At 43.4% G+C, this 27,888-nt stretch overlaps 2 protein-coding genes across 15 annotated transcripts in view; both read right to left on the bottom strand.

Moving 5' to 3' along the window:
- Nucleotides 1-18,348, bottom strand: part of STK33 (serine/threonine kinase 33) — a 211,487-nt gene extending 193,139 nt beyond the window's left edge. For 4 of the 9 annotated variants that reach the window (XM_086340173.1, XM_086340179.1, XM_086340181.1 and 1 more), the window contains exon 1: nucleotides 3,697-3,918. The gene's annotated coding sequence lies outside the window, so the exon portion shown is untranslated. Of the gene's footprint in view, nucleotides 1-3,696; nucleotides 3,919-4,004; nucleotides 4,518-8,495; nucleotides 8,644-18,229 lie in introns of those variants that run through there. The other 5 variants (XM_086340174.1, XM_086340177.1, XM_086340180.1 and 2 more) reach the window with 4 other exon arrangements.
- An 8,068-nt stretch (nucleotides 18,349-26,416) lies between these two features.
- The window catches only part of TRIM66 (tripartite motif containing 66), a 37,550-nt gene continuing 36,078 nt past the window's right edge, over nucleotides 26,417-27,888 (bottom strand). For all 6 annotated transcript variants that reach the window (XM_086340159.1, XM_086340157.1, XM_086340154.1 and 3 more), the window contains 2 exons: nucleotides 27,428-27,646; nucleotides 26,417-26,711 (listed from right to left, as the gene is read on the bottom strand). In XM_086340159.1, coding sequence (XP_086196285.1) covers nucleotides 26,652-26,711; nucleotides 27,428-27,646 — 279 coding nt within the window. In that variant the 3' untranslated portion in view covers nucleotides 26,417-26,651. The remainder of the gene's footprint in view (nucleotides 26,712-27,427; nucleotides 27,647-27,888) is intronic.

The raw sequence follows: 27,888 nt of genomic DNA, 5'->3' as shown, positions 1-27,888 counted from the left end.
CAGAAATAGATGTTTTTCTGGAACTCTCTTGCTTTTTCCATGACCCAGCAGATGTTGGCAATTTGATCTCTGGTTCCTCTGCCTTTTCTAAAACCAGCTTGAACATCTGGAAGTTCACGGTTCATGTATTGCTGAAGCCTTGCTTGGAGAATTTTGAGCATTACTTTACTAGCGTGTGAGATGAGTGCAATTGTGCCGTAGTTTGAGTATTCTTTGGCATTGCCTTTCTTTGGGATTGGAATGAAAACTGACCTTTTCCAGTCCTGTGGCCACTGCTGAGTTTTCCAAATTTGCTGGCATATTGAGTGCAGCACTTTCACAGCATCATCTTTCAGGATTTGAAAGAGCTCAACTGGAATTCCATCACCTCCACTAGCTTTGTTCGTAGGATGCTTTCTAAGGCCCACTTGACTTCACATTCCAATGGAAGATATGAGTTAAAATGAGATAGTATTTTTAATCTGTGAAATTTGAAGATTTTTAAAAATAATAATGCTAACACAGATGTCATAAAAGTGATAGCAAGATGGTTAACTGGTATAATCTTTCCAAAGATAGCAGTATGTTTGAAGAGTATTCATCTTCCTTTGACTCTGTAATTTCATTTTCAGGAACTGATCTTCAGTAATCAAAAATCTACTCGAAAGATTTAACTATAAAGAAATTCATCTCTACATTTCTGTATTTGAAATATAACTATCAAACAATAAGTAAATAACAAATTATGGTTCATCCATAGTGTCATTATGGGGCAAATAAAAATGATATAGTAAGAGCTGATTCTTCTATAGCCCTGATTAAGTAACATTCACTGTCCAAAGCAGTTAACATGTATTAACTCAATTACTCCTCCAACAACATAAACAGAACTTGTAAGGTAAGTAGATACTAGTATCATCTCCTTTTCACAGTTGAGGAATCTGAGGCACAAAGAAGTTAAGTAGTTGGTTTAAAGTTACACTGGCACAGATTCATATGCCCTTATCTGAAATCCTAAAATCCAAAAGCTCTGAATACCACATGCTCTCATAAATTTGTGGCAAATCCATTTCTTGGCAAAACCTGACCTAAACTCATGTAAAAGTATGTATAGTCTTTACTTATCTCACTTAGAGTGAAGTTTTCTTTCTAAAGAAAAATTAATGTGTTTGATTACAGAGTGCTGTCCAAGACCCCACTAGAAGGGATGCAGTTTATAAACCATGTTGTCCTTCTATAATCTAAAAAATTCTGAATCTTAAAGCACAACTAGCCCCATGGGTTTCAGATAAGGAAGTGTGGCAGAACTGAAATTCAAATCTCTCCATCTGCCTGGCTCTGGAGTGTGCTCTTAACCATGATGGTTATTTTGAGATCATTTAATGGAATAGGAAAATCTTTATAATTAAAACATATAGGTATTTTATTAACTACATACTATGTATCAGACACATGGAGAAAATTAAAATTGTGATGATGCTACTAAGGAGATATAATTGGTATCAGAAAAGTTTATACCCCGAGGGGTGTTGTTCTAGACAGAGTGGTCAGTGGCAGCTTTTCTGGGAATCATCTGATCTGAGAAGTGAAGGATGAGCAAGAGTTAACAAGATGAGGGAAGAGAATACCTGGAAGGAGAAGAGCATGTGCAAAGGCCCTGTAGTAGGAGGGAAAATGGGAGACAAAGGACTCAGTGTAACTGGAACACAGAGAACAAGGGGAGCCTGGTGTAAGATAAGGAGCTTCCCTGGTGGCTCAGATGGTAAAGAATCCACCTGCAGTGCAGGAGACCTGAGTTCAGTCCCTGGGTTGGTAAGATCCCCTGGAGAAGAGAACGGCTACCCACGCCAATATTCTGGCCTGGAGAATTCCATGGACAGAGGAGCCTGGCGGGCTGCAGTCCAGTTCAGTTCAGTTCAGTCGCTCAGTTGTGTCCAACTCTTTGTGACTCCATGGACTGCAGCACGCCAGGCCTCCCTATCCATCACCAACTCCTGGAGTTTACTCAAACTCATATCCACTGAGTTGGCGATGCCATTCAACCATCTCATTCTCTGTCATCCCCTTCTCTTCCCACCTTCAATCTTTCCCAGCATCAGGGTCTTTTCAAATGAGTCAGTTCTTCGCATGAAGTGGCCAAAGTATTAGAGTTTCAGCTTCAGCATCAGTCCTTCCAATGAATATTTAGGACTGATTTCCTTTAGGATGGACTGGTTGGATCTCCTTGCTGTCCAAAGGACTCTCAAGAGTCTTCTCCAACACCACAGTTCAAAAGCATCAATTCTTCAGGGCTCAGCTTTCTTTATAGTCCAACTCTCACATCCATACATGACTCCTGGAAAAACCATAGCTTTGACTAGATGGACCTTTGTTGAAAAAATAATGTCTCTGCTTTTTAATATGCTGTCTAGGTTGGTCATAACTTTACTTCCAAGGAGCAAGCATCTTTTAATTTCATGGCTGCAGTGACCATCTGCAGTGATTTTGGAGCCCCCAAAAATAAAATCTGTCACTTGGGGCCAAAAATAGTCAGACATGACTGAGAGATTTTCACACTATAGAGGAGGTAGATGCTACAGGACCTTAAAGTGGAATAACATTTGCCCCTATTTGCCTGAGCGACATTCCCAGTGTAATTAGTATTCTCTTTTACTCTCAAAGGTATCTTGGTCCATGTAATAAAATATATGGTCACCCAATTTATAGAGCACATTAAAGAGTGGTACCTTTATCCTAAAAGTAGTAAGAAATCCTGACAGACTTTAAGCAAGGGAGAGGAGAAGGGTATCAAAATGAAATCTTAGTTTTCAAAAGATTACTCCTACTGCAGGGTAAGAATTGATGAGAATATTGAAAGGATAGGTGAATACCTTCAGACTAGTTTGGAGGCCACTATAGGAGATCAGGCAAGAGACCATGACAGCCTGGTCTAGGGTGACAATGATAGAGACTAAAAGAAGTGGATGGAATTCAGTCTGGTTTGAACATAAAATGAACAGAGAACTTGATGATCTGGACATGGAAAGACAGTCCATGACTTTTGGCTTGCAAACTAGATGGATGTTGGTATGATTCACTGAGATAGGAATATGAGAGATTTACATGAGCTAGATCGTTAAATGTGTGCGGCATCTGCATGGCAGTTGAAATGTGAAGTGGGGGAATCTGAAAGAGTGCCTAAAACAAAGAATGTTTAAGTTTGAAACGATGTTTCTTTCCATTGGCAGAGCCCTCTTCTGATGCATGACCATATTTTCCGGTTGGATACTGGAGCAGTTCAGTGGTCAGACAAAAGAGAAGGTTCCCGCCTTGGCTGGTAGTGTGGGACCTGGAGAATCAAACAGCGCGCAGCATGTAAAGATCCCTTCAAACTAAATCACAGTCTGGCTGGACATTTACGGTTCACAAAGCGGTTTCACATACAGGCTCCTTCAAACCCACCACACTTCGTAGAAATTATACACTACATGTACAGATGAGGAAACTGAGGTAGAGCGCTTGAATTACCTGTCCACACAGAGGCTGCTCTTAACGGCATACTATCTCCTTGTACATCCACTGTGTGCAAGGAACTACCCTAAGTGCTGTAAGAAAGAGCTATATCATACAATGAGGTCCTCCTAGGTGCCAGGCTCTAGGAGACTAAAAAAATGAGAGAAGACGGATAGCGGAAGGGAAGCCACAAATTCAGAACTTTTAAGGATGTGCTATACTTACCCTAGAGTATGTATGTTCGCTTTAAATTTCAAAAAGGTTCACGTCCCAAGGTGGGGGTCAAGGTGAAAAGGTGAAGATGAACCAGGGACCACCCCAAACGCCGACCCAGGGGAAATGGGGTCCCAACGGCTGGGCCTCAGGACACACTACGAGAGGACTGCGGGAGCCGCCAGCCGACCGGGCAGCGGAGGCCCAGCGGCCGGTTTGCCGGCGCGTTGCCATAGCAACGGCCGGGCCAGCTTCGGCCTGGGGCCCTCCCGCCCATCCCGCGGGGCCCGCCCTGCGCCGCGACGCCAGGGGCCACTCACCCGGGCCCGCGGGAGGGCTGGCTTCCGATTGGCGTGCACACTCCGCCCCGGTGGTCGCCGAGCCCGGAATTCCGCACCTGCAGAAACTTTTCGGCCGGCGGGGCAACCGCACGGAGGTGGACGGGGGCCGCCTGGGGACAAAGTGCGTCGGCCGGCGCGAAGCCCTTCTCCCAGCAGCTGAGCTGTCAAGGAGGGAGACCCCCAGGTGCGCTCAGGGGCGTCCCCGCGAGCAGCTCCTCCTAGAGAGGGACCTGAGTACCCTATCTCAGGGACAGAGGAGCAGACACGTATTACAGGAAATTAAACCTTTATAGCAATGATATCACAGAACTGAGAGGATATCCAGGCCATAGTTCTCGCTCAGGGCCCGAGCCTTTCTGGGGCAGCCAGGTGGAGCTGGTGCTGTAAGCCTCGCGCCGCAGTGGGGGTCAGAGCTGGCCTAAAAGTCAGGAAAATGAATATCGGTGCTGGGGGAAGGCCCCCGAAGTGCATGGTGTTTGTCCCCACAGAGGGGCTGAGAAGGCTCTTGACAGATCAAAAGGCATTTCCCAGGAATATGTGTTAGCTGCAAAGCTCTGTGGACCATTTGAATGCATGCCGCCTGCAATAAAGGCTAGAAACACGGACTCCAGCTGTATGCTAATATATTTCTGACCTGATCTAGGAATGGCTTCTGTGGACACGGTCCTGCTCTTTAGCAGCTGGGGGGAAGGAAATTCAACTCTCCTGACACTAGCCTAATTATTCAGGCAGATGTCCTCTACAGTTTATTTGATTAATAGCCAAGAACTTGGTACAGAGGTCGATTCATTTTACTTCTTAGAGGTAGAAGTCCACCTTTGGCAATGGGTTCCTCCTGTCAGTTTCACCTGACAACTCATAATGGCTGCTAGCGAGCAACTGGTAACGTCAGTATTACAAATTTTTCAATAATCCCTACCATGTCCTATACCCTAGAACTTTGGGGTACTGGCTATACTTTGTTCTGAGGAAGTACAGAACTGTTGTCTAACAAGGGTCTGGAATGGCCTGCAAGGATTTTCTCTCTGCCTGTCTCCCCCAACCCTGCCTTTATCCAAGCATGAGTGTTGGTGCCACAATGTCCAACAAACGAAGATAAACTGTACCATCTGCTTCACTGAGCTGTAAAGTGTATGAATCTGCCTTTAATCAGCAGCTGTGCAGTCTTACACTCCTCAGCCTTACCAAGAAATAACTTTAAACTGTCCACTTTCTCATGCCTGTGGTGGTGAGAAATAGCAGTTAGAGAATTGACAGGTATGCAGATAACCTCCTCCTCTATCAGTGCATAGTCTCTAGGTCAAATAAGTCCCAAACCTGCTATAAATCAGAGACACCTGGGGAGTTCTATTTGTTTTGATTTGTATTTAAATACATATTCATAGGACATATTTCCAGGAATTCTGATTAAGTAAATCTCATGAAACCATTTTTAAAAGATCTTCCATGTGAGCTTGATGCAAAACTACAAGGCTAGGTTGGGAAACCACTAGGCTATGTTTTATTCTGAATTAAGCCAGACCATCAAAAAAGCTGTTTGTACCGCTTTTTCTTCACCCTTACAAAATAGTCTCTACTAAGTCGTGCTTTACCCTTATGCCATCTGCTTATGTTAACAGATAAGGTTTAAAAAAATATGCATGATACCTCTGAATTTACTGGAAGGATTATATTTTAAGAATGATGTTTATTACACCCCAGTAGCAGAATCCTCGGAGAAGGTAATTGCACCCCACTCCAGTACTCTTGCCTGGAAAATCCCATGGACGGAGGAGCCTGGTAGGCTGCAGTCCATGGGGTCGCTAAGAGTCGGACACGACTGAGCGACTTCACTTTCACTTTTCACTTTCATGCATTGGAGAAGGAAATGGCAACCCACTCCAGTGTTTTTGCCTGGAGAATCCCAGGGACGGGGGAGCCTGGTGGGCTGCCATCTATGGGTCGCACAGAGTCGGACACGACTGAAGCGACGCAGCAGCAGCAGCAGCAGAATCCTGGGCTTTCCAGGTGGCTCAGCTGGTAAAGAATCTGCCTGCAATGCAGGAGACTCCGGTCCAATTCCTGGGTCAGGAAGTTCCCCTGGAGAAGGGATAGGCTACCCACTCGACTATTCTTGGGTTTCCCCCGTTGCTCAGATGGTAAACAATCTGCCTACGCAGGAGACCTGGGTTCGACCCCTGGGTTGGGAAGATCCCCTGGAGGAGGCCATAGCGACGCACTCCAGTATTCTTGCCTGGAGAATCCCCATGGACAGAGGAGCCTGGTGGGCTACAGTCCATTGGGTCCCAAAGAGTTAGACATGACTGAGTGACTAAGCATGGCACAGCAGAATCCTACCATATTGCCCAGCATGGGGTTTTTCTAATTTTTTTGACCATAATCCACCAAAAGAAATATGTTTTACATTATCACCCAGTACACATGTACCTACATATTTAATAACTGAAACAAGTTTTATGAAATGTTACCCATATCACATGCATTTTATTGCTTTTTAATGTTGGTTTCTACCCATTAAACGATTTCTTGACCCCTAGATGAGTTGTAAGTTGCATTTTAAAAACAACAGTATAGCCAGATATCTTTTTCTGGAAGCTAGCCCTGATCCTCAGACAAACTAGGCCACCTGTCCACTGTCCACTGGCAGTACCAGAGGCAACCCAATCATATCCCTCTCCCAGGAATTTAAAATTAGTACTGAGAGATTTTAGTTTTTCTCTAGGTAGTTAACAGAAACATAAAATGCTGTAATATAGAAAGTCAGAAGCTATTTATGGACATGCTTCCCTACTATGTGGCCTGGAGAAATGCAGAAAACCAGGTTGTAGGAAAAATATGAAAAGAACAGGAAGGATGAAAGAGATTCACAAAGAGAAGAGACCAAAAGAATTCTGACAACTCTCCATCCCTGATCATTGTATTTCCTGAAGTGAGCTGCTTTGCTGCCTTTGAATTCCAAGTAACATTCCAAATCTTTATAATAAGGTGCACTCTTTTGCTTAAGCTAGTTCAGGTGGCTGGGTTTCTGTTATTGTAACCAAGGTGAATCTAATTATATTGGTTTTATATGATTTTTGTAACAAATTACCACAAACTTGGTGATTTAAACAACATAAGTGTATTATCTTGCAGTTCCATAAGTCAGAAGTCTGACACTGCACTCAATGGAATGAAATCAGGGTTAGCAGGCATTTGTTCTTTCTGGAGGCTCTAGGGGAGAATCTGTTCCCTTGCCTTTTCCAGTTTCTAGGGGTTACCTCATTCCTTGGTTTCATGGCCATCTTCCTGCATCTTCAAAGGCAGCAATGCTGCATCTTTCTGACCATGCTGCTGAGATCACATCTCCCTCTGACTCTAGCTAGGAGAGGTTCTTAGCTTTTAAGGACCCAAATGATTAGATGGGGTCCACCCAGAAAATCCAGAATAATCTCCCCATTCCGAGGTCCTTAACGTAATCACCTCTGCAAAGTGCTTTGTACACATGAAGTAACATTCACAGCTTCCAGAGATGAGGACATGGCCATCTAAGGGACAGGAAGGGTGGATCCACACTAACATACAATCACTCTATGCCCCTTATAGGAAACTCAATGTATTTCAACCCTGAGTGCCAGGGGAAAAAATAGTTTTCTCCTTGAAAAACTGATACCTCATTTCCTTATAAAGAAAATTAACCATGAAATTGATCACTTTTCCCTTTTCACCTTAGCTTCCAGGAAGACAAGAACCAAATTTACAACTCAACCTTAATAAATTTTGTCAAGCTCTACAACTTGCATATCAGTGTTACAATTTTCTTCTGTCCTCTCTCTTCTGTTTTCTCTCATTTCTATGAAATGAAATTTCAATGAAACCTTTTTTTCATTGTATTGATGATGTGATTTTAAGCTGCTTCAGATATTTTGACTTGCTATTTCCTCTGCCTTTAAGTCTCTGCCCCCTTACCCCCATAAGGCTGGTTCCTTTTCATCATTTATATCTCAACTCACATGCCATCTCCTCAGAGAAGCCTTCCTTCCCTGATACCCCTGTCTAACACAGTCCCACCCAGTCTATCACATCGCTTTACTTTGTTGTCATAGAGCCCTGAACACCATCTAAGACCATCTAATTTACCTTCTTTCTTTCCTCAGGGGACATTAAGCTCTAAGACAGGAGGAACCCAGCCTCTGTTTACTGCTTGCTCCCAGTACCTGAGACAATGGCTGGCAATTAGTAGCTCTTTAATAAAAAGCATGGTGTTAGTAAACGAAGGAGTTAGTAAACGAAGGAGTTAGTAAACGAAGGAAGAAAGGAAGAAAGAGTAGGAAGAAGTAAGGCAGAGGCTTTGTAGAATATGGTAACATTATAGATGGATAGATAAATAGGTAGATAGACTGACAAATAGACAAATATCAATTTCTTGTGTGCAAATGTCCCTAATAATTATAGGGAAGAATCAGAGAAACCACACAGAGAAGTAACACATACCTTTCTGAAATATATACATAGAGGGACTGGGCTTTCTTGAGGAACCCTTGATGTAAATTCCTTAGACAAAAAAAAGAATTTTTTTTGAGTTTTCAAGTGGCTCAAGGCAGCTACATTAAATATTATGGTTAGTTACCATACGGAAGTCATCAGTTTGTAGTGAGGTAATGGATTGTAACACCATGGCCACTAACGTGACAAACTCTTGATACTGCCAAGGGAACTCAGTCTGTGCCAGGGGTCATTACGACACAACAATTTGCTCTCACCCTATTCCTGTAATTATTAATGTCACCACTGGCAACAAGTATTATATACAGTTTACTTAAATACTCTATGGTAACGTCACTGTTACAATGCAATATCAAATTACTTAACATTTAAGGGAGATCAGAATTGAAGTTTGTCAATATAACAAAACATAGAAGCAATTAGTACAGTTTGTTCCAGGGTTTGTTGACCCTGTTAGTAAAAATATCAAAATCTTGGAGGGAAGAGATAGACCAGTTTTCTTAAATCAAGAAGCAGTTGATTTACACACAAATTTCAATTTATCTCTATTATTCAGAAGACTTTAAAAAGACTCTATATCACAAAAAAGATCATCCCATAATTTTTCTATTCTATAATATAAATTAAGAGATGTTTAAATCATTATGTGTTATATTGTGCTCAGTCGTGTCCGACTTTCTGCAGCAACATGAACTGTAGCCCCCCAGGCTCCTCCATCCGTGGAACTATCCAGGCAAGAATACTGGAATGGGTTGCCATTTCCTACTCTATATGTATTATAGTAAGATTGCTTAAATGGGGAACATGCCTTTTAAAAGTGTATAATATAAAAGGTAACTTTATCTTAATGATATCTCTTTGATTATTGGTAGGCTCTACCAATTTACACAAAGTCTTTCCACTTTTCTCCCACCTTGACAAAAGTAAAACTGTACCTTATCCCCACAACTCGAAATAAACATTTAGCAATTAACTCAATTTTTTGATCAACTGTGGATGTCTGACCCAGGCTCCTTGTCAGATAAAACTAATTAGATTTCAGGTTAGTGAACACCAAAACTAAATTAAGAGTTCACAGATTAGAAGATTTGATATTGTTTAGATGGAAATTCTCCCCAAATTGATCTATAAATTCCTTACAATCATTATCTAAATTCCAGCTGCCTTTTTTTGCATAGAAGTTCACCATCTGATCCTAAAATTCATATGCAAATGCAAGAAACTCAGAGGAGGCAAAGCAATCTAAAAAAGAACAAAGTTGGAGGACTTACACTTCCCGATTTCAAAACTTACTATAAAACTTCAGTAATCAAGACTGGCATAAGGATAGACAGATTTAAAAATTCCATGGAATAGAACTGAGGGTCCAGAAATAAATCCATGCATCATTGAACAATCGACAAGGGTACCAAGGCAATCAGTGGGTGAAAGAAAAATCTTCAACAAATGATGCTGGGAAAACTGGATATCCACTTGCAAGAGAGTGAATCTGAACCTATACCTCATACCATATATAAAAGTTAACTCAAAATGAATTAAAGAGCTAAACATAGAAGCTAAAACAATAAAACTCTTTGAAACACATAGTTATAAATCTTCAAGACCTTGGATTAGGCAATGGTTTCTGAGATGTGATATCTAAAACAAAAGAAATCAAAGAGAAAATGGATTAAATTGGATTTCATCGAATTAAAACTTGTGCTTCAAAAGACACTATCAAGAAAAATAAAAGATATTCACAAAATGGGAGAGAAAATATGTGCAAGTCTTATAAGTGATAAAAGTCTAGTATCTAAATATTTTTAAAACTCCTACAACTCAACAGTAAAAAAAAAACCAAATAACTCAATGTAAAATTTGGCAAAGAATTTGAATAGACATTTTTCCACAGAAGATAAACATGTACCAAATATCCACATGAAAAGGTGCTTAATGGAGAAATGTAAATCAAAACAATGAGACACCACTTCATACCCACTGCTGCTGCTGCTGCTAAGTCACTTCAGTCGTGTCCGACTCTGTGCAACCCCAGAGACGGCAGCCCACCAGGCTCCCCCGTCCCTGGGATTCTCCAGGCAAGAACACTGGAGTGGGTTGTCATTTCCTTCTCCAATGCATGAAAGTGAAAAGTGAAAGTGAAGTTGGTCAGTCATGCCCGACTCTCAGTGACCCCATGGACTGGAGCCTGCCAGGCTCCTCCGTCCATGGGATTTTCCAGGCAAGAGTACTGGAGTGGGGTGCCATTGCCTTCTCCGTCATACCCACCAGGATGGCTATAATAAAGACAGACAGACAATAATATATGCTAATGATGTTATGGAAGAATTAGAACCTTAATATATTCCTGGTGGGCATATAAAATGGTATAGCTGCTTTGGAACATAGTCTGGCACTTTATCAAACAATCAGGCATAGAGTTATCATTTGACCCTACTAGATATACACCGAAGAAAACTGAAATTACATGTCCACAGAAAAAACTTATACACAAATGTTCATAGACATATTATTCATAGTAGCCAAAACCAGAAACAATCCAAATGGCTATGAAATGATGAATAGATAAAAGATGGCATATCCATACAATGGAACTCTATTTGTATATAAACAAGAATGAAGTACTGATACATGCTACAACATGGATAAACCTCGAAAACATGCTAAGTGAAAGGAGCCAGATACAAAAAGCAATATCTTGTATGATTCCATTTACATGAAATGTCCCAAATAGGCAAATCTATAGAGAGAAAAATTATATTGGTGGTTACCAGGAACTGGGAAGAGAGAATGGAGAGAGACTGTTAGCAGGCATAAAATTTCTTTTTGGGGTGATAAAAATGTTCTAAAATTAGACAATGGTAATGGCTGAAAGCCTGGTGAATGTACTAAAAACTATTTAATTGTACACTTTAAAAAAGTGAATATTAGGTATATGAATTGTCTCAATTTAAAGAGTAAAGTTAAAACAGGCAAAGTTAAAACAATACTTCACATTTCATGAATTCTAAAACTCACTTTTTTTTCACTTTTTAAACTTCTTTGAAATTGGGTTGCATGTTATAACTGATTACATATTGCTATTGCTCTCAGCCAGATAGCAGTCCTGACATAAGTAGAAGTCTTCCTGAAGGACCAAGAAAGTCCCAGCATCTTTGTGTCTTAGTTTTCATAAAACACAGGTGACACCAATTCACCTAATAGCATCAGCTCTGATCCTGGTACTGTTCCCAATGCTTTCTCTACTTTAACTTAATCCTCACAACAGCTCTGTGAGATAAGTACTGTTATTATCCATGTTTTACAGAAAAAGAAACAGAAGTACAGTGTGCTGGAGTGACTTGCCCAAGATCACACAGCTGGTACATGTGTGTTGATCCAGGATATTCTGGTCCAGAGTTTGTGCTCCTAACCATTAGGCTTCACTGCTCACTTACCTGTGAGTGCAAGACAGCCACTACCGCCAATGGTCTTCAAGGTTTCCTAACCCAAGTTGGCCAAAAGAGTAATGAAAGCTAATAATGAGTCTTGCAATGGTTTAGTGATTTAAAAAAAACACAATTCATTTGGAAGTTTGACTAGTTCATTCAGATGTTTTTTTGGCCACATCTGAGGGAGCTTAGATTGAAGGCAGAAGGAGAAGAGGGCATCAGAGGATGAGATTGTTGGATGGCATCGCCAATGCAATGGACATGAACTTGAGCAAACTCCGGGAGATGGTAGGAGACAGGGAGGCCTGGCATCCTGCAGTCCATGGGGTCGTGAACAGTTGAACATGACTTGGCGACTGAACATCAAGGGAGCTCATAGTCTAGAACTTTGTTTACCTAGCTCAGATAAGAGGTAGTAATCTCTTCTTGCTTGATTTACAAGGTGAGTAAAGGGAGCTGGCATTTTAGTCTAGACCCTCCTGATTTACCCCAGCTGACTGCAGAGATTGACCTCCTTCTCCTGTCGGTCTGGCTGGGTGAGGGACAGATCAGGTAAGTCCCAGCATGGGGAGAGAGGGTTGAAGTCTCTTTTACTCATACATGAAGGGTATGGAGCCAGAGGAAACCCACCAGAAGCCATCTCAGGAAGAAATGCAGGAGCTAACCTGAGGCAAAATATTCCACCTCCCTATTGCCTGTTATTATCTATTATGATACCTGTTACCTCTACTATCTATATGTTTCCCCATAATAGATGGGGAAACAGTGGAAACAGTGACAAACTTTATTTTGGGAGGCTCCAAAACCACTGCAGATGGTCACTGCAGCCATGAAATTAAAAGACGCTTACTCCTTGGAAGGAAAGTTATGACCAACCTAGACAGCATATTAAAAAGCAGAGACATTACTTTGCCAACAAAGTAATCTAGTCAAAGCTATGGTTTTTCCAGTAGTCATGTATGGATGTGAGAGTTGAACTATAAAGAAAGTAATCTAGTCAAAGTAATCTAGTCAAAACTATGGTTTTTCCAGTAGTCATGTATGGATGTGAGAGTCGGACTATAAAAAAAGCTGAGCGCCAAAGAATTGATGCTTTTGAACTGTGGTGTTGAAGAGGACTCTTGAGAGTCCCTTAGACTGCAAGGAAATCCAACTAGTCCCTCCTAAAGGAAATCAGTCCTGAATATTCATTGGAAAGACTGATGCTGAAGCTGAAACTCAAGTACTTTGGCCACCTGATGCAAAGAACTGACTCATTTGAAAAGACCATGATGCTGGGAAAGATTGAAGGTGGGAGGAGAAGGGGATGACAGAGGATGAGATGGCTGGATGGCATCACCAACTCAATGGACATGAGTTTGAATAAACTCCAGGAGTTGTGATAGACAGGGAAGCCTGGCGTGCTGCAGTCCATGGGGTCGCAAAGAGTCGGAGGACATGACTGAGTGACTGAACTGAACTGAACTCTATTACCTGACATTGAATTGTGCTGATTTAATGCAAAGTAAATCATTGGAAGATTGAAAGGACTCCTGAGGATTCAAGGATTCATGTATAGCATGCCAGGCTCAGGAGAGAAGATGCATTGTACTGCTTCCAAGAAACTGTAGGTAGAAGAAAAGGATAACTAAGCCCTCTCTGTCTCCATTCTGCCAAGGCTGTTGCCACAGCCAGCCTCCCTGAGCCCCCTGGATACCAAATGCTTCTCTAGGGAAGCTTCACCTGAACCAGATTGCTTTCAAAAACCTGACCCCACAGATACCCTCATTCCTGGAGACCAGAGTGAGGGAGGAGACCAGACTCAAAGCCCTCCACTGCCTCTCCACACCCTCTTACAGAGGCTTCAGTAGCATTTTCCGGCCATGAACAATGGTAATTCCACCTCTTCCAGCTTAGGCCTCAGCCTCAGAATCCAGAAGCCAAATACAGTCCTTTCAGAAGAGAAAAAACTGAAGCAACAGTGACAGCAGAAGACACACACACAAAAGGCAAGGCACCAGCTCTGAACTGCTGCACAGTGGGAAGAGGGATGGCTGGGCAGAGGATGTGCCTGGAACCACCATCCTTTCATTCACTTTTTTTCCTTCTTAAATTTCCACTTGGTAATAATCTCAAACTTACAGAAAAGTTGCAAAAATAAAAATAGTAGAAGGAATACCCACCCACACACCCTCTTTACCCAGATTCTCCTATTAACAGTTTACCCCATTTGCTTTATTTGTATCTTGTATATATTTTTTCTAATTTTTTCTATTTAAATACTTTTCCGATTAAATATATAAATATATATTGCAATATACAATAAGTATATAGTAATTATATTAAAATATATTTTACATATTTAAATTATAAAACTATCTTTGCACCATTTGAAGGTCAGTCATATACACTATAGCCTTTTAAATACTTCACTGCATATTCCCTAAAAATAAGGATAATTTCTTATATAACCACAGCACAGTTACCAACATTGATATTTAACATTGATATGATACTGTAATCTACTGTCCATATTCCAATTTTATTGATTGACCCAATGATGTCCTTTAAAGTATTTCCCCCTTTTCATTAAAGGAACCAGTCTAGCCCTGGATTTTGTATTTAGTTGCCATGTCACTTTAGCCTTTTTAATATGCAACATTTTCATAGCTTTTCTTTGTCATTAGTGACATGGCCATTTTTAAAAAATCCTGTCCCCTACTCCCTGACTTTAATATAGCGTTTCCCATTTTGGGCTTCTCTGATGCTTCTCCATAATTATATTCTGAGCATACATTCTAGGCTGCAATATTGCATAGGAGATGTGTCCTTCTCAGGATATCACTTCCGGATGCACAACACATCTATCTGTCCCTCATTGGTGATGTTATTTTGATCACACAGTCAAGGAGTTGTCTGATTTCTCCACTGCAGAATTACTGTGTATGTTTTCTCCCTCACAACTAATGAGCGGTCAGTAGACAGACAATTTAAGACTGCAAATATTCCATTCTTCAAAATGTCTCCCTTTCCTGATTTTTCTCCTGAGCTAAAGGAGCGCCGCTGGCGCCACCTATGGGGCTGCTGGCAACACTGCAACAAGGGGAATGCGCTTTGGATCCTCCCTCATTCCTGCCACTTGTCTGGTGCCCAGGAGCTGTTTAAGCCTTCAGTTCAGTTCAATTCAGTCGCTCAGTCGTGTCCCACTCTTTGCGACCCCGTGAATCGCAGCACGCCAGGCCTCCCTGTCCATCACCAACTCCCGGAGTTCACTCAAACTCACGTCCATCGAGTCCGTGATACCATCCAGCCATCTCATCCTCTGTCGTCCCCTTTTCCTCCTGCCCCCAATCCTTCCCAGCATCAGAGTCTTTTCCAATGAGTCAACTCTTCGCATGAGGTGGCCAAAATTTTTAAAAGAAAATACTTTGAGGCTTCAGTGACAAGGCCTGAGTTCTAACTCTGACATTGCCACCAACTGATGAGAAAACTGGGACAAGTTCTTCCCCTTCTCAAGACTTCAGAGTTCCCAGTAAAATGGGAGGTGATTTCATTTATTCATTCAACAAATACTTGTTGAGTAACTACAGGCACTGTTCTAAGGTCTGGCCAAGATTTCTGCTCTCAGGGAGCTTACACCGTATGAGGGGTGACACAGATAATGAACAAGAAGATAAATTAAGGAAAAGGACAAATACAATAGTAGGAAGTGCTAAGGTTGACGATAAAGATTGTGAGAGCAAATGCCTGGGATTCACTTTTGACTGGATAGTTAGAAAAAGCTCTCTGAAGAGGGGTTTTGGCTAAGACATAAAGGATTATATTTGAAATATACTATGATGAAAGTTTAAAAATACATATAAGTATTTGTATAAGTACAAAAGTAGTATAACATTTTAATACCAAAGTTTGTAAAAAAGACAAAAATTATGCATAATGCTACCACCCTAATATAGTCTGGTATAATAACAATTTAATATATTTGTATCTTTTTTCTTTTATTTTACATATAATTGTTTTGCTTTTTTTAATTTAGCATCATCACCTAACCATTTTCCATGCTGCTATTCTAGGTACAAACATTGCCTGCCTCATGTTTCATTTTTTTTAATTATTTGCCCTTTTCCTCTCCCAAGAACAGTACAATAAACTCTCATGTCCCCTTCATCTAGATTTACCAATTGTTAACTTTTTGCCACACTACTGTACTTCTAATAACGTAATACATAGTTTTTTCTGAACCCCTGAGAGTTAGTTACAGACATAATGATCCTTCATCCCTGAACACTTGAGCATGGACCACCTGAAAACAAGGCCTTTTTTCTCTGTAACCACGGTTCAAAGTATCACTCTTGGGAAGCGTAATATTAAGACAAGCTATCAGCTCATATTAAATGTTCCCCACCTGTCTCAGAAATATCTTTTCAACTGGGTTTGTTTGGTTTTTTGATCTAGTATCCAGTCAAGAACCAGATCTTTTATTTAGTTGTTCTTTCCTATATTATACACTTAGAGCTTCGTAAACAGGAAATTTTATCTTAAAGTACACTGATAAGTTCAGTGCTCAGTCTTGAAAATGTAGGCTGTTCTAACTGCTAGTGAATATCAGCCCAGTCTAACTATCACTAAAAATGAGATCACCTCACCCTCCTGTCCAGTGTGGAGACTGCATGAAAATTTACAACAGAAAACAAAACAAGATTTTTCAATGGGCCTTGACAATGTTATTCACCCAAAAGCATTTTTTAAGAGGACGGAGCTTCTGAGGGGTTGTTATGTTCTATAAAATGTAATCTAATCTGCAAATTTGTTATCTTAAAACCTGATTCTTCTTTTGATCATTATTTTAACTGATACCTCTGATTTCTGAAATACTTGAGAGGTTTCCCAAGCCAGAAGTTTGGAATTTCCTTCTTCCTTTATGCAACTTATGACTTGGCTGGATTCCTAATTCAAAGACTTTGAGAATCTTTGTCTCAGTTAAAGTATGCTGTATAGATTCTTGAAATATCATTTTAAAGTATATCATAAAATTATTCAACCATCTCCTATAGTTTTGTTTCCAATATTCTATTATAAATATTCCAATATTCTGCGTTTCTACTATCCTGATCACACCTAAAAAATAACGTAAGAATTAAAGTAAAAGTAACATTAAAAATAATAAATCCTTAAATATTATCAAATATCCTGTCTTTATCTTTTCTCAATTGCTTCATAATATTTTTAGTTTCTTTAAACCAGGATGGAAATAAGTTCCATATTTTGCAATTGGTTTATACTCTTTTTTAAGTCTCTTTCATCTCTAGGTTCCCCCTCCATCTTTTTTTTTTTCCTTGCAATATACTTGTTGAAGAAACCAGGTTCTATGTTCTATTGCTGCCCCAGACCAGATCTGACTGATTGTGTCCTTGTGATGTCATTTTAGATGTTCCTCTGTTCTGTTGTATTTCCTCTCAATTGGGAGATACATATGTAAGTTTGCAGTTAAATCTAGAGACTTGATTAGATTCGGAGACTGTTGGTTTGGAAACACTTCGTAGATGATGTTGTGTATCAGGAGACATGTAATGTCTGGATGTCTCTCTGCGTGATATGGGTAACCATGGATGGTCACTGCCTAGATCCACTAATTCACTGAAGGTTGAAAAAGTGGTGATATTCCAATTTATCAGCTCTTCCATTATTAGCCAGGAAACTTCTGAAAGAGACACTTCCCCTTGCAAACAAAGAACAAGGAGCACTGCTCACCACCCAGCGGACAAGGATTGTCCGCCACAGCAGGCGCTGACCGACACGCACCTGAGAGGAGTGTCGTATGAAAACCAGGACGAGGCGCTCTGTGTTTGGGAAAACAGGGCCTAGAGAGTTAGATGTTTATCTCAAGAAGAATTTTAACCCAGATTTTTGACTCTCCCCACACACAGAAAAGCACTAAAATCATTGAGATATCTGTTCTCTGTGACTAGCACTAACTAACCTTTCACCAAGATGTGTATTTGACTGTGCATATTCTCTAGCCAAAATCATATATAAGCTGATTTCTCCTCTGCCCCTTTGGCGCAGAGGCTGTCCCCTGAGCTGCAGTCCTCAGTGAAGTCCCTGAAAAAATTACTCAAATGCGCAACTCTTATGCTGTGCATTTTTCCTTAAGTTGACACTCCCATCAACTATTTGGTTGCCCACAGAAGCACTTCATATAGGAAAGAGAAGAATTCTTCATTACACTTATTAAAAAGTCACAGAGGCACTGCCTGGCACAGGCTTTGCCATAAAGTGACATTGGCAGTGGGCCCCATCATACCTGGGACTCACCAGAACAAGTGGGGAGCAGAGTCCTAGATAACACAGCTGCTTTCAGCAGTACCAGGCCTTCGTCCTTAGGCTGGGGCAGGGTTGAGGCTGTGGTGGTTGTTTCCAAGCACGGAGAGATCCTTGTTTTCTCCATGAAATGCTGAGCTTGGCCTCAATAGGTTTTATACCTCTGGAGGCCAGGGTTACAGCAGCTTCCAGGAAGTTGAGGGATATCCTCTCAGCCCAAGGAGCAAAGAAAGCTCTGGTTTTGGCATGTTAGAGTATAGGCTCAGCTGCTATAACAAAAAAATAATAAAGGGGCTTAAAAAGTGAAATGTATTTCTTCCTCAAAGAAAGCAACAGTCCAATGAGGTAAGCAGGTAGATCAAGGTAGGTGGAGACTGTGCTCCATGAGCTTGTCAAATCACCCAGGTTCTTTGTACTTCCTGTTTCACCATTCTCTAGGATGTCATATCCATCAGCAAGATTAAAGTGGATAACCAGTAGGCTTACCTGTGTTCCTGTGTGGAGGAAGGGTAAAGACAGAGGAAGTGGAGGCCAAGCAATTTCATTTAAAACCTGTCTTGGAAGTTTTATACATTATTGCCTTTCATAATTGATTGTCAAGAACTTATTCATAAGACAGCATCCAGCTGCAGAGGAAGCCAGGGAAGGTGGGGAAGTGGATTATTACTAAAATTAAGGAGAATATGGACACTGGCAACAATTAGCAGTCTCTGCCACAGTTCAATAGTAGCCTCTAGGGATTGATGACAGCCTCTCAGTCCTCAAACCATATTGTGGGCAAAGCCTCCAGGAGCTGATATCTGAGAGCCCTTCCCAGAGCCCAGGCATTCTTATTCTAGGAGGCCCTACATCAACTGTTAAAATGCATTCACAGCCTACAGTAAAGAGAGTTTTTACTGCAAAATCTTGAAATTGTTTTCACAGTTTTTCTTTTTGAATTATTTGGCTAAGAGTAATTCATTTAATTTACAATTGGCTTGGCTTTCTTAGCAATCATCTTGCTAACGAAGATAACACACATGATTGTTAAGAACACAGCAATCATTCAGTAAATAGAATTTCTTGTGAAGTGAAGAACTCTAACCAGCAAATTGTTTTTAAGTGTAATAAAATTTTAATGAAATTGTTATAAAATTAACAATTAAGGAGTTTAACATAATGGTATAATTTATAGACATTTAACTAGATATTTATTTATTTAGGTTTTGCCATTTTTAATTCTAATGTGTTTCTGTCATATTTTTGTAGATCCCTGAAAAGCTCTCAGGACCTGGATACTCTGGCTCTACTTTCTAGTGGATAAAGCCGTCCACAGGCCACCTGTGCAGAAAATGTGCCACAGAACCTGAAGAATGGGAAGCAGAGAGGCCCCCCTGGGACCTAGAGAAGGCTGGTACTAATAAAATTAGGAAGGAAAAAGCACAGCAGAAAGCTCAGAGCAGGTGTGGGGAAAGCTTTCAGGTACTTGGGCCAGTCTGAGGAGGGGTGGGGGAAGGTGGGTTAGACAAAATTTCCAGGTCTCATTGTAAGCATTAAAAGTGATGGTCAGCCTTTCTTGAAACACAAACTTCCTTAGCTCCCCTGACACCACATTACCCAGTTTTCTTTCCATGTCCCTGGCTGCTTCGAGGAAGAATGTTAAGGGCACCGAGGGATGGATGGCCTATGTGTCAGGTGATGCTGAGACACCCAAGTGAAAGTGTCCACAGACACCCAAGGTTTGTGGGTCTGGAGCTCTAAGAGTGGGCCCATAACTTTATCAGATTCCTCAAGATTTCTGCATCTGTTAGGATGCTTAGTTGCAGGTAAAAGGATCGATTTTGGCTAATTTAAGCAGAAAATGAGTTTATTAAAAGATTTTTAAAGCATTTCAGAGAATTATTGGGAAGGCCAGGGAACTGAGCTAAGGGCTAATTGGAGTGCTGGAGAAACTAGCGCTGCCATCAAACACCAGGTCCTTCAGCCTGTGCTGCTGCTACCACCTCGCTGCAGCCAGTGCTGTCACCAGAGGGGTCTCTGTAGTCCCTGCTTTGCTCTGCCTTTCTTTTCTTTCTCTCTCTTTTTAAAAAGTAACTACCACTGGGCCAGTACCCAGGCTGCAAGGGATGCTGGGAAATCAAGTTTTAATGTATTCAGACTCAACAGTGAGAAGTGAGCTCTGCCTCCCAAGACTCCTGGGGTGGGGAATTCCCCAAAAATAGGAAAGAGGTTCAGGTTCCATTCAGTCAGAACGAATGACAAATATTCACTACAGTGTCCTTGCCCCGCACGATGACTGGAAGCCACTGGGCAGAGAGGAACGCTCAGGTTAAGTGACTGGGGAATGTTGCTATATAAAGGATATTCCTGAAGTGGCCAGGGTCTAGAAGTGGTGGGCACTTTTCCCCCAGATCTCGCCTCAGACTTGCTGCCTCTATTTCAAAGAATAGGCTGTGTTCACACAGCAAGAAGCAGAGAGTGGAGTTCTTTCCTAGTGAGGAAGCTCCCCAGTCTGCTCTTCCCCACCTTGTGTCTTAAGGATGGTGGAGTCTGGGGGTGAGAAGACCATGAAGTCGGTTCAACCATCTCCACTGAAAAAACACTCCAGGACACAATTACTGGTAAAGAAAAGTGCTCTTTTTTTAATTTGTTCTTGAATGTGTAGGTTCTATTAAGATCAGTGACACTTCCCCTTATAATGGTCCTCCCTCATGCCCCCAACCACCTTGGATCCGATGGCCACTTCTAGAAGAGGCCTAGCAGGAACTTACCCTACACAGCCAACAGAGGGGTGCAGCTTGAGGAATAAGCACATGGCTCCAGAAGCAGCACCAGCTACTGAAGACTTTCCTCAAGGCAGCTCAGTCTGGCCTGTGAGGCCCTTTGCCCTGGCTTGGTCAAGACTCCCTAGCCATGTCCCACTGCAGTGTTCCCTTGTTCCCTGTGTGGCCTGAGCATTAGAATTAGAATCACCATTAGAATTAGAATCACCATTACCATCTTTAGAGCTGGAGAGCCTCTGAGAGATCACTGTTTTCACATCTCCCTCCCCACTTCCTCCCCAGGACTCTATAGATGGGGAAACTGTACCCCAGGTCACACAGTTCATAACTGGCAGAGTCAAAACTTAGGTATCTAGCATCTCAAATAATACATCTTTCTGTCATACCTTCTTGCCTCCAAGAAAACAATCAGCATCTGCCTCCAGCTCAAGGAACAACTGGAGCAAGCAGGTGGTGGTGGGTACAGAAGGGGACGACCTGGCTCAAGGGGCCAGGCTGACCCTAGTTGAACCCCAAGCAAGTGATGAATCACAGAACTTCCTGATTTCCCTCCAACAGAATGTTATCAGTGGCAGATACCCACCCCAGATGGGATCTTCCTCCTGGCTAGCGCACTGATCCATGCATGGAAGCATGCTTACCATGATCCCATGCTTCTTCCTGGCTAAGGCAGGCTCTAATTGGTGTGAGGATCCTGGTGATGAGCTGCCCACCAGCTGAGGAATCCAGTTTATCAAATTTCTTCTTGGTAAGACCTAATCCACATTCCTGGGCTGATTTATACAGGGCCTCTTAGCACACTAAAATCTGGCTAAAATCTATCTGTGTCTGTGCTGGGAGAGACAGAAAGAATCACAGGTACTGTCCTCCCAGCAGAGCTCATACACATGCTTGGCATGAGGAGATCTGAGTCCAGGAGAAGAAATGAAGTCAAAGGAAACAGGCAGACACGAAGGGTAGGGGAAGGAGCAGCCATGCTTCCTCCTGCCCATGGGCTCCTGAAGAGGGGAGACCACAGGATGCTACCGATGGCGCTCCCTGTCTGTATGTCCAGGAAGGCTCAGCCTGTGTGGCTGAGAGGGAAAGAGGATAATCCAGACAGCTGCGGTGTCACCAAAGCCAAGTAAAGAGGGTTTTTCAAAGAGGAAGTGGTAGATGATGTGAAATGCTGTAGGGAGTTCACAACTGTTGAGGACTGAAAGGTATTCGCTTGATTTGGCAACCGGGCAGTCACTGGTGACATTTATGAAAAACTATATAGAGGATGAAAGAGTGACTAGGAAGAATCAATAAAAAATATTTTGTTGAGAGAAATTTGGCTGACAAGGGGAAAATGTAAGTGTAACAGACTCTAAGAAATTTTATTTTAATCTTGGGGAGACCTTTGTTTGTTATCTATGTGGAGGTAACCAGTGGAGAGTGTGGCTGAAGACCCTGGAAAATGGAAGCAGTGAGATAAGCGGCGGAGCACAGTCTTGGAAGATGCAGAGCAGGATTAGAAAAGTAGAGCACCAAGCAGGAATAACTGGCAGGGAGCTAAGGATGGCCACACAGAGGCATGGGAGGCAAGAGGAGCACGTGAACAGCAAAAGTCTTGTTTTAGGGTCTCTCTTCTGTGAAGCAGGCAATGAGGCCAGTCATTTGCTGAGAGAAAAGATAAAGGGCACGCATGGAAAGCAGAGTAATAACAAGTCAAAGAACACCAATCAATACTGAGAGCCCAGCTGAGGCTCTCAACTCTGAATCTGTCATGCTTAGGAGCCCAGAAAGAGGGAGCTAAACACAGGTTGATGCAGAAAGTGGAGGAGGGTTGATAGTTCCAGCAAAAGTTGGAAAGGTGAGGAAGTTCAGGACGCTGAAAAAAGCATCAGTGTGTCATGGGACATGGGTTTAGGCTCAGGAGAGGAGGAAGTCCAGGAGAAGACTGAAAGGTTGGGAGAGCAGAGAGCTAAGGTCTTGGAAACGGGTTGAAGGAGCAGGCAGTTTAATTAATAGCAGTGGACGAGTGGGAGAGGAGGAGGCACAGGGGATGTTAATCCAGAAAGGGCAGAGCCTCAGTTAAGGAGTTCACAGGGGATGTTAATCCAGAAAGGGCAGAGCCTCAGTTAAGGAGTTCACAGGGGATGTTAATCCAGAAAGGGCAGAGCCTCAGTTAAGGAGTTCACAGGGGATGTTAATCCAGAAAGGGCAGAGCCTCAGTTAAGGAGTTCACAGGGGATGTTAATCCAGAAAGGGCAGAGCCTCAGTTAAGGAGTTCACAGGGGATGTTAATCCAGAAAGGGCAGAGCCTCAGTTAAGGAGTTCACAGGGGATGTTAATCCAGAAAGGGCAGAGCCTCAGTTAAGGAGTTCACAGGGGATGTTAATCCAGAAAGGGCAGAGCCTCAGTTAAGGAGTTCACAGGGGATGTTAATCCAGAAAGGGCAGAGCCTCAGTTAAGGAGTTCACAGGGGATGTTAATCCAGAAAGGGCAGAGCCTCAGTTAAGGAGTTCACAGGGGATGTTAATCCAGAAAGGGCAGAGCCTCAGTTAAGGAGTTCACAGGGGATGTTAATCCAGAAAGGGCAGAGCCTCAGTTAAGGAGTTCACAGGGGATGTTAATCCAGAAAGGGCAGAGCCTCAGTTAAGGAGTTCACAGGGGATGTTAATCCAGAAAGGGCAGAGCCTCAGTTAAGGAGTTCAGAAGAGAAGACTGTAGGTGACTCCATGGAGTGAAGGAGAAAGCAGAGAAGAGCCCAGGAACATGTAGGGAGGGGTCTAGGTCTTAGGAGCAAGGCAAAGACCTGTTGCCAGAATTGGGCACAGAGGGCCAGAGTGCACCAGGGTTGATGGCAGGGTTCTCTGTGAAGACCTACAGAGCCTACAGAGGGTGTGGTGGCTGCCACTTGCACAGACAGGCAAGATGTATAGTTGGCAACTGCTGGAAGTTAGGCAGAGTCAACCTACCTAGGTTCTAGAAGAGTGCACTACAGTCTCCTTTGCATCAGCTGAAGCTAGCCCATTCTTCTGTTTCTCAGCATATCCAAGAAAGCCAATTTCTCTTCTAGGACTGCGTTCTGTACCTTACCAGAACTCATTGCATTCTCACTTCATGACTTTGTCAATGACCAAAGGACTTAACTGATTCCAAAATGGGACCATTATAGGAATAAGTAAAAAATGGGATTAGCTCAAACGTTAACAAAGAGCCATTAAAGTCAGTCACGCAACCAGTGTTTAATTTCTAAAACACCATGTTGTTTTCTGCATGCAAAAACAAAACAAAACTATGACTTAAAACACTGGTGTTAAGTACACAGGAAAAGCCAGGAGAGGGCAGTGCTGTGAGATAACCAGTGGAGGAATGAGGGGGCCACACACTCTTGGAGGAAAGGATACCCTCCCTCCCACCCTCCCTGCTCAGGTGCCTAAAGGCATGCAGGGTTCTCAGCAGTGGGAAGTGAGCATGTGACTCTCTACCACATCACTAAGATCCCCTGGCCCAGCAGGCTACAAGTGGGAACAACACTGATACAAGGGAAGCCAAGCACTAAACTATATTTCTGCTTTGTATTTGTGGTTTCCCACTGGTCTTGGGGAAAGATGTCAATCAGGTTTGAGACTGTCACAGCCCTCACTCAGCTGCCCAACACAAAGCACCGTGAAGGTGATCCAGAGAAGGTGGGAAGGTGACCCACACAAAGGAAAAATGACCGAGAGGAGGAATTAATGAGGTAATTACAAAGAGAACCTTGCCAAGCCAACTAAATAGAGAAAAAGATTCAAAAATTGAAAGGGAAATGGCCAGAGCCCAAACCATAAAGTCATATGAGCTCCAAAGAGCAGAGGGTTACACCCAAAGATTGCCTGGCTACTGGAGTATTCAAGACTTAGTTACCCCAAACTAGAAAACATGATTATGGAAGCCCATCTGCTTAGGAGAGCTTGGCATGTGCTGGTGAGAGAATGGTAAGTCAGTGGGCATAGTCTGCTTTGAAGTGAAGATGCTCTTTCAGCCTGGGTGGAAAGGAAATGAGCAGTTCCATCCACTCACAAGGAGAGAAGAAATGTTTCTCTGATCAAAATGTCCCCATTAACAAGGGCCCCACAGACAAGAATTTCCTTAAACTTCACCTCTTGGCAAAAATAAAGCCATGACCTGCAGCTCCCTTGAAATTAGCTAAGCCAGGACAGGACCAGGGAGAGCTGCCTCCAGGCCAAGCCAACATCAGCCACAGGTTCCTTCTCAACCAAGCCCTTGCCAATGAGGTGGCCTGACCCCCAGCATCTGTGCATGCCTTTTCCTCCCAAACTCCTTGCATGGACCATGACCATCTATCTGAGATGTAGCCTGGAGCTCTGCTCCTGTGCCCATGACCCCCAGAACACTTCTCTCTGAATTCCTGGAGAAATAACGTTCTGAAGTTGCTTCAGGGTCACCAAAGGACACTGAAGAGACTTCTATAAGTTTTACATCCCTGACAGAACTTCCATGAATGCTGAGGCCTGGCTTCTGCCAGTCCCTTTGACCTTCTCCAACCTCCAACAAACACAAGGGAGTGGGGGGCTGTCAGCAGAGTCTTGACTTTTTCTTGGCTATGGACAGCCTGAGGGCAGGCGAGTCAGAGGACTCACTCCGATCTTTGGCTCTATGAAGTGGAGGAGTTGAGAGCTAGGATCTCTAAGCTGGAGGAGAGACCCAGCAGAGAGAGCTGGTTGTGGGTCATTCTCCTTGGCCCAGAACCTCTGTATGTGAAGCAGACAGCAGCTTCCTCACGGTTCTCCCAAGCAGAATTCAGGGTCTGGACCTCTGAATGGGCATAATGAAGGGGTGGCCACCAATAATCACTTCTAAGAAGCCAGTTCTGACACCAAAGAAGAGCTCACAATCCAAGGAAGTGGCACAGAGGGCACACTCTGAAGTTAAAATCTTCTTAAGCCTGTAAGTAAGATCTGAGCCTGAAGACCTAAGTGGTCTCTGCACAGCTCCCCAGCCCCATCAAGAATGCTACACTATCCAGAGCTCCACAGTGGCCACCTGCATCAGCACCAGGAGAGGGGACGTGAAGAACAAATACCCTGAAAACCGTGAGAACCTGAATAGGCACCAGTTGAGACCTGTGGCCTCTAGAAGCCTCATTACCACACCCAGCGCAGGTGCCTCTGTCCGAGCAGGCCAAACAAAGGCAAACAGTGACAGTCTTTGGCTGTGCTAGGCCAAGGATCACAGGCCTGCGGTAGACACATCAGAACCCCTCTCCCTTCTTTTACCCTCTTCTGGGCCCAAGAGGAATTCAGATACATACGCTGCTCCTGAGCCCTGCACACTGAAAGGTGAGAAATGTCTGCCTTCGTCAGCAGGAAGAATTCACCAAGGAAGGATGGTCCTCCTGAGCCCGACCAGGCTTGGTCTTGTCAAGTGGACCCTACACATCTGACCGTTCTGCTCACAGGGAACACCCCCTCTTTGCTGTTTATTACTGAAATCTTCTCTGTAGTGGATGCACTATGGCTCCCAAATAAATGCTGTAAGATGCAAACGGCAAAGAAGGGCAGTACAGGCTCGACAAGAAGCGTCTCACGTCCACGATCCAAGGAGAATGAGCTGAAAAGTGGGGAGGAGGGGTCAACGGGAGGAGGCACCAGCTGCCGGAGTGCTCGGTCTCCTTCCAGCCCTCACACCTGGGAGATGCTGTTGGCCAGGCGGAACGACACTCGTTTCGCTCTTTCATTCTCCTGAAAGAAAAAAAAAAAAAAATTAGAATCAGAATGCCCAAATGTAGGGTTCATTAGTGTGAAAAGTCCAGAATGGGATTCCCCAGGGCCAAAGTGTTTTATTCCACCCCAGGGATGCAACTTCAAAACTCAGTGAAGCCACCAAGCACTGTGTGCCAAGTGTCACAGGTGATGGGGGTGGCTAGTGGGACCCTGGCACACAGAGGGCAGGCAGTACATGTCAGTGGGATGAAACAGCATGGAGCTGATGTTTCAGGTCAGGTCTGCACGAGTGAGACCAGACAGAAGGTCAGAGGAGATCTCTTTCCCGCAAGCAACACCTCTCCTTCCTTCTCTACATCAAGGGGCTAAGAAGACTCTCCCTTTCTCCCAACCCAAGTGGAGATCAGGATTGAGATCAGGGCATCACAGTGTGGAATCACCAGCAGGAGTCAGGAGACCTGGTCCTGTTGCAAATTTTCAGGGTGACCCAGGCAGATACATCCACCTCTCTGAGTTCCGAGCCTCAGGGGTCGCTGGAGTTGAAGAGCCCCACACTGCCTTGCCTTCCACTTAGGCTGAGGGGTGGGAAGTGAGGGCTCCTTGTCCCTACTCTCTTGTGCCACCTGAGCTGAAAAGCCTCACTTCAGGTTACCCTGTACCTGGTGCATGGGTGCCCTCCACCTGCCTAATCACCCACTCACCCACCCGCCTGCCAGCTGGCAGCAGCTTCTTACCATATGTCGCCGCCGCCTCTTGGGTTGGATGCCCTCCTGCATGTAGTGGGGCCACGGAAAGCCCTGGGGAGTGGAATACCCACTCTCATTAGACACCTCCTCAGAGTCTGAGTCCTCCTGCTGTGGCTGAGCGAACCGTTTCTCAGGGTAGATCTCCTTCAACCAGCCCTCAAAGAACACTTCCAGGCAGCGGCCTGCCTCTGCAACTTCAGAGTCGGGCTGAAGGGGGAGGAGAGCAGTGATTATCTGGCCCTGATCCACCAGCCCATCCCTTCCAGGCCGCTCAAGAGCTGTACAAAGAGCACAAAGCCTGGCTGGGTCTCCTGGATGGCTCAAACTCTACATTTTCTCAGGACCCAGGATAATCCGTTTAGCATCATCAGCTCTCCAAGTAGAAGTGACCCTGACAGTTACCCACAGATAGCGAGTCACTAACAACCCCCATCTTCCTCCTGAGTTCA

The sequence above is a fragment of the Bos grunniens genome, chromosome 15 (assembly GCF_055505025.1).
Source record: "Bos grunniens cultivar Pamir isolate PY7600 chromosome 15, Bosgru_T2T1.0, whole genome shotgun sequence".
In the NCBI taxonomy this organism is placed as follows: Eukaryota; Metazoa; Chordata; class Mammalia; order Artiodactyla; family Bovidae; genus Bos; species Bos grunniens.
The sequence above is the reverse complement of the archived record's forward strand: the minus strand, read 5'-3'. Positions and strand labels throughout refer to the sequence as shown.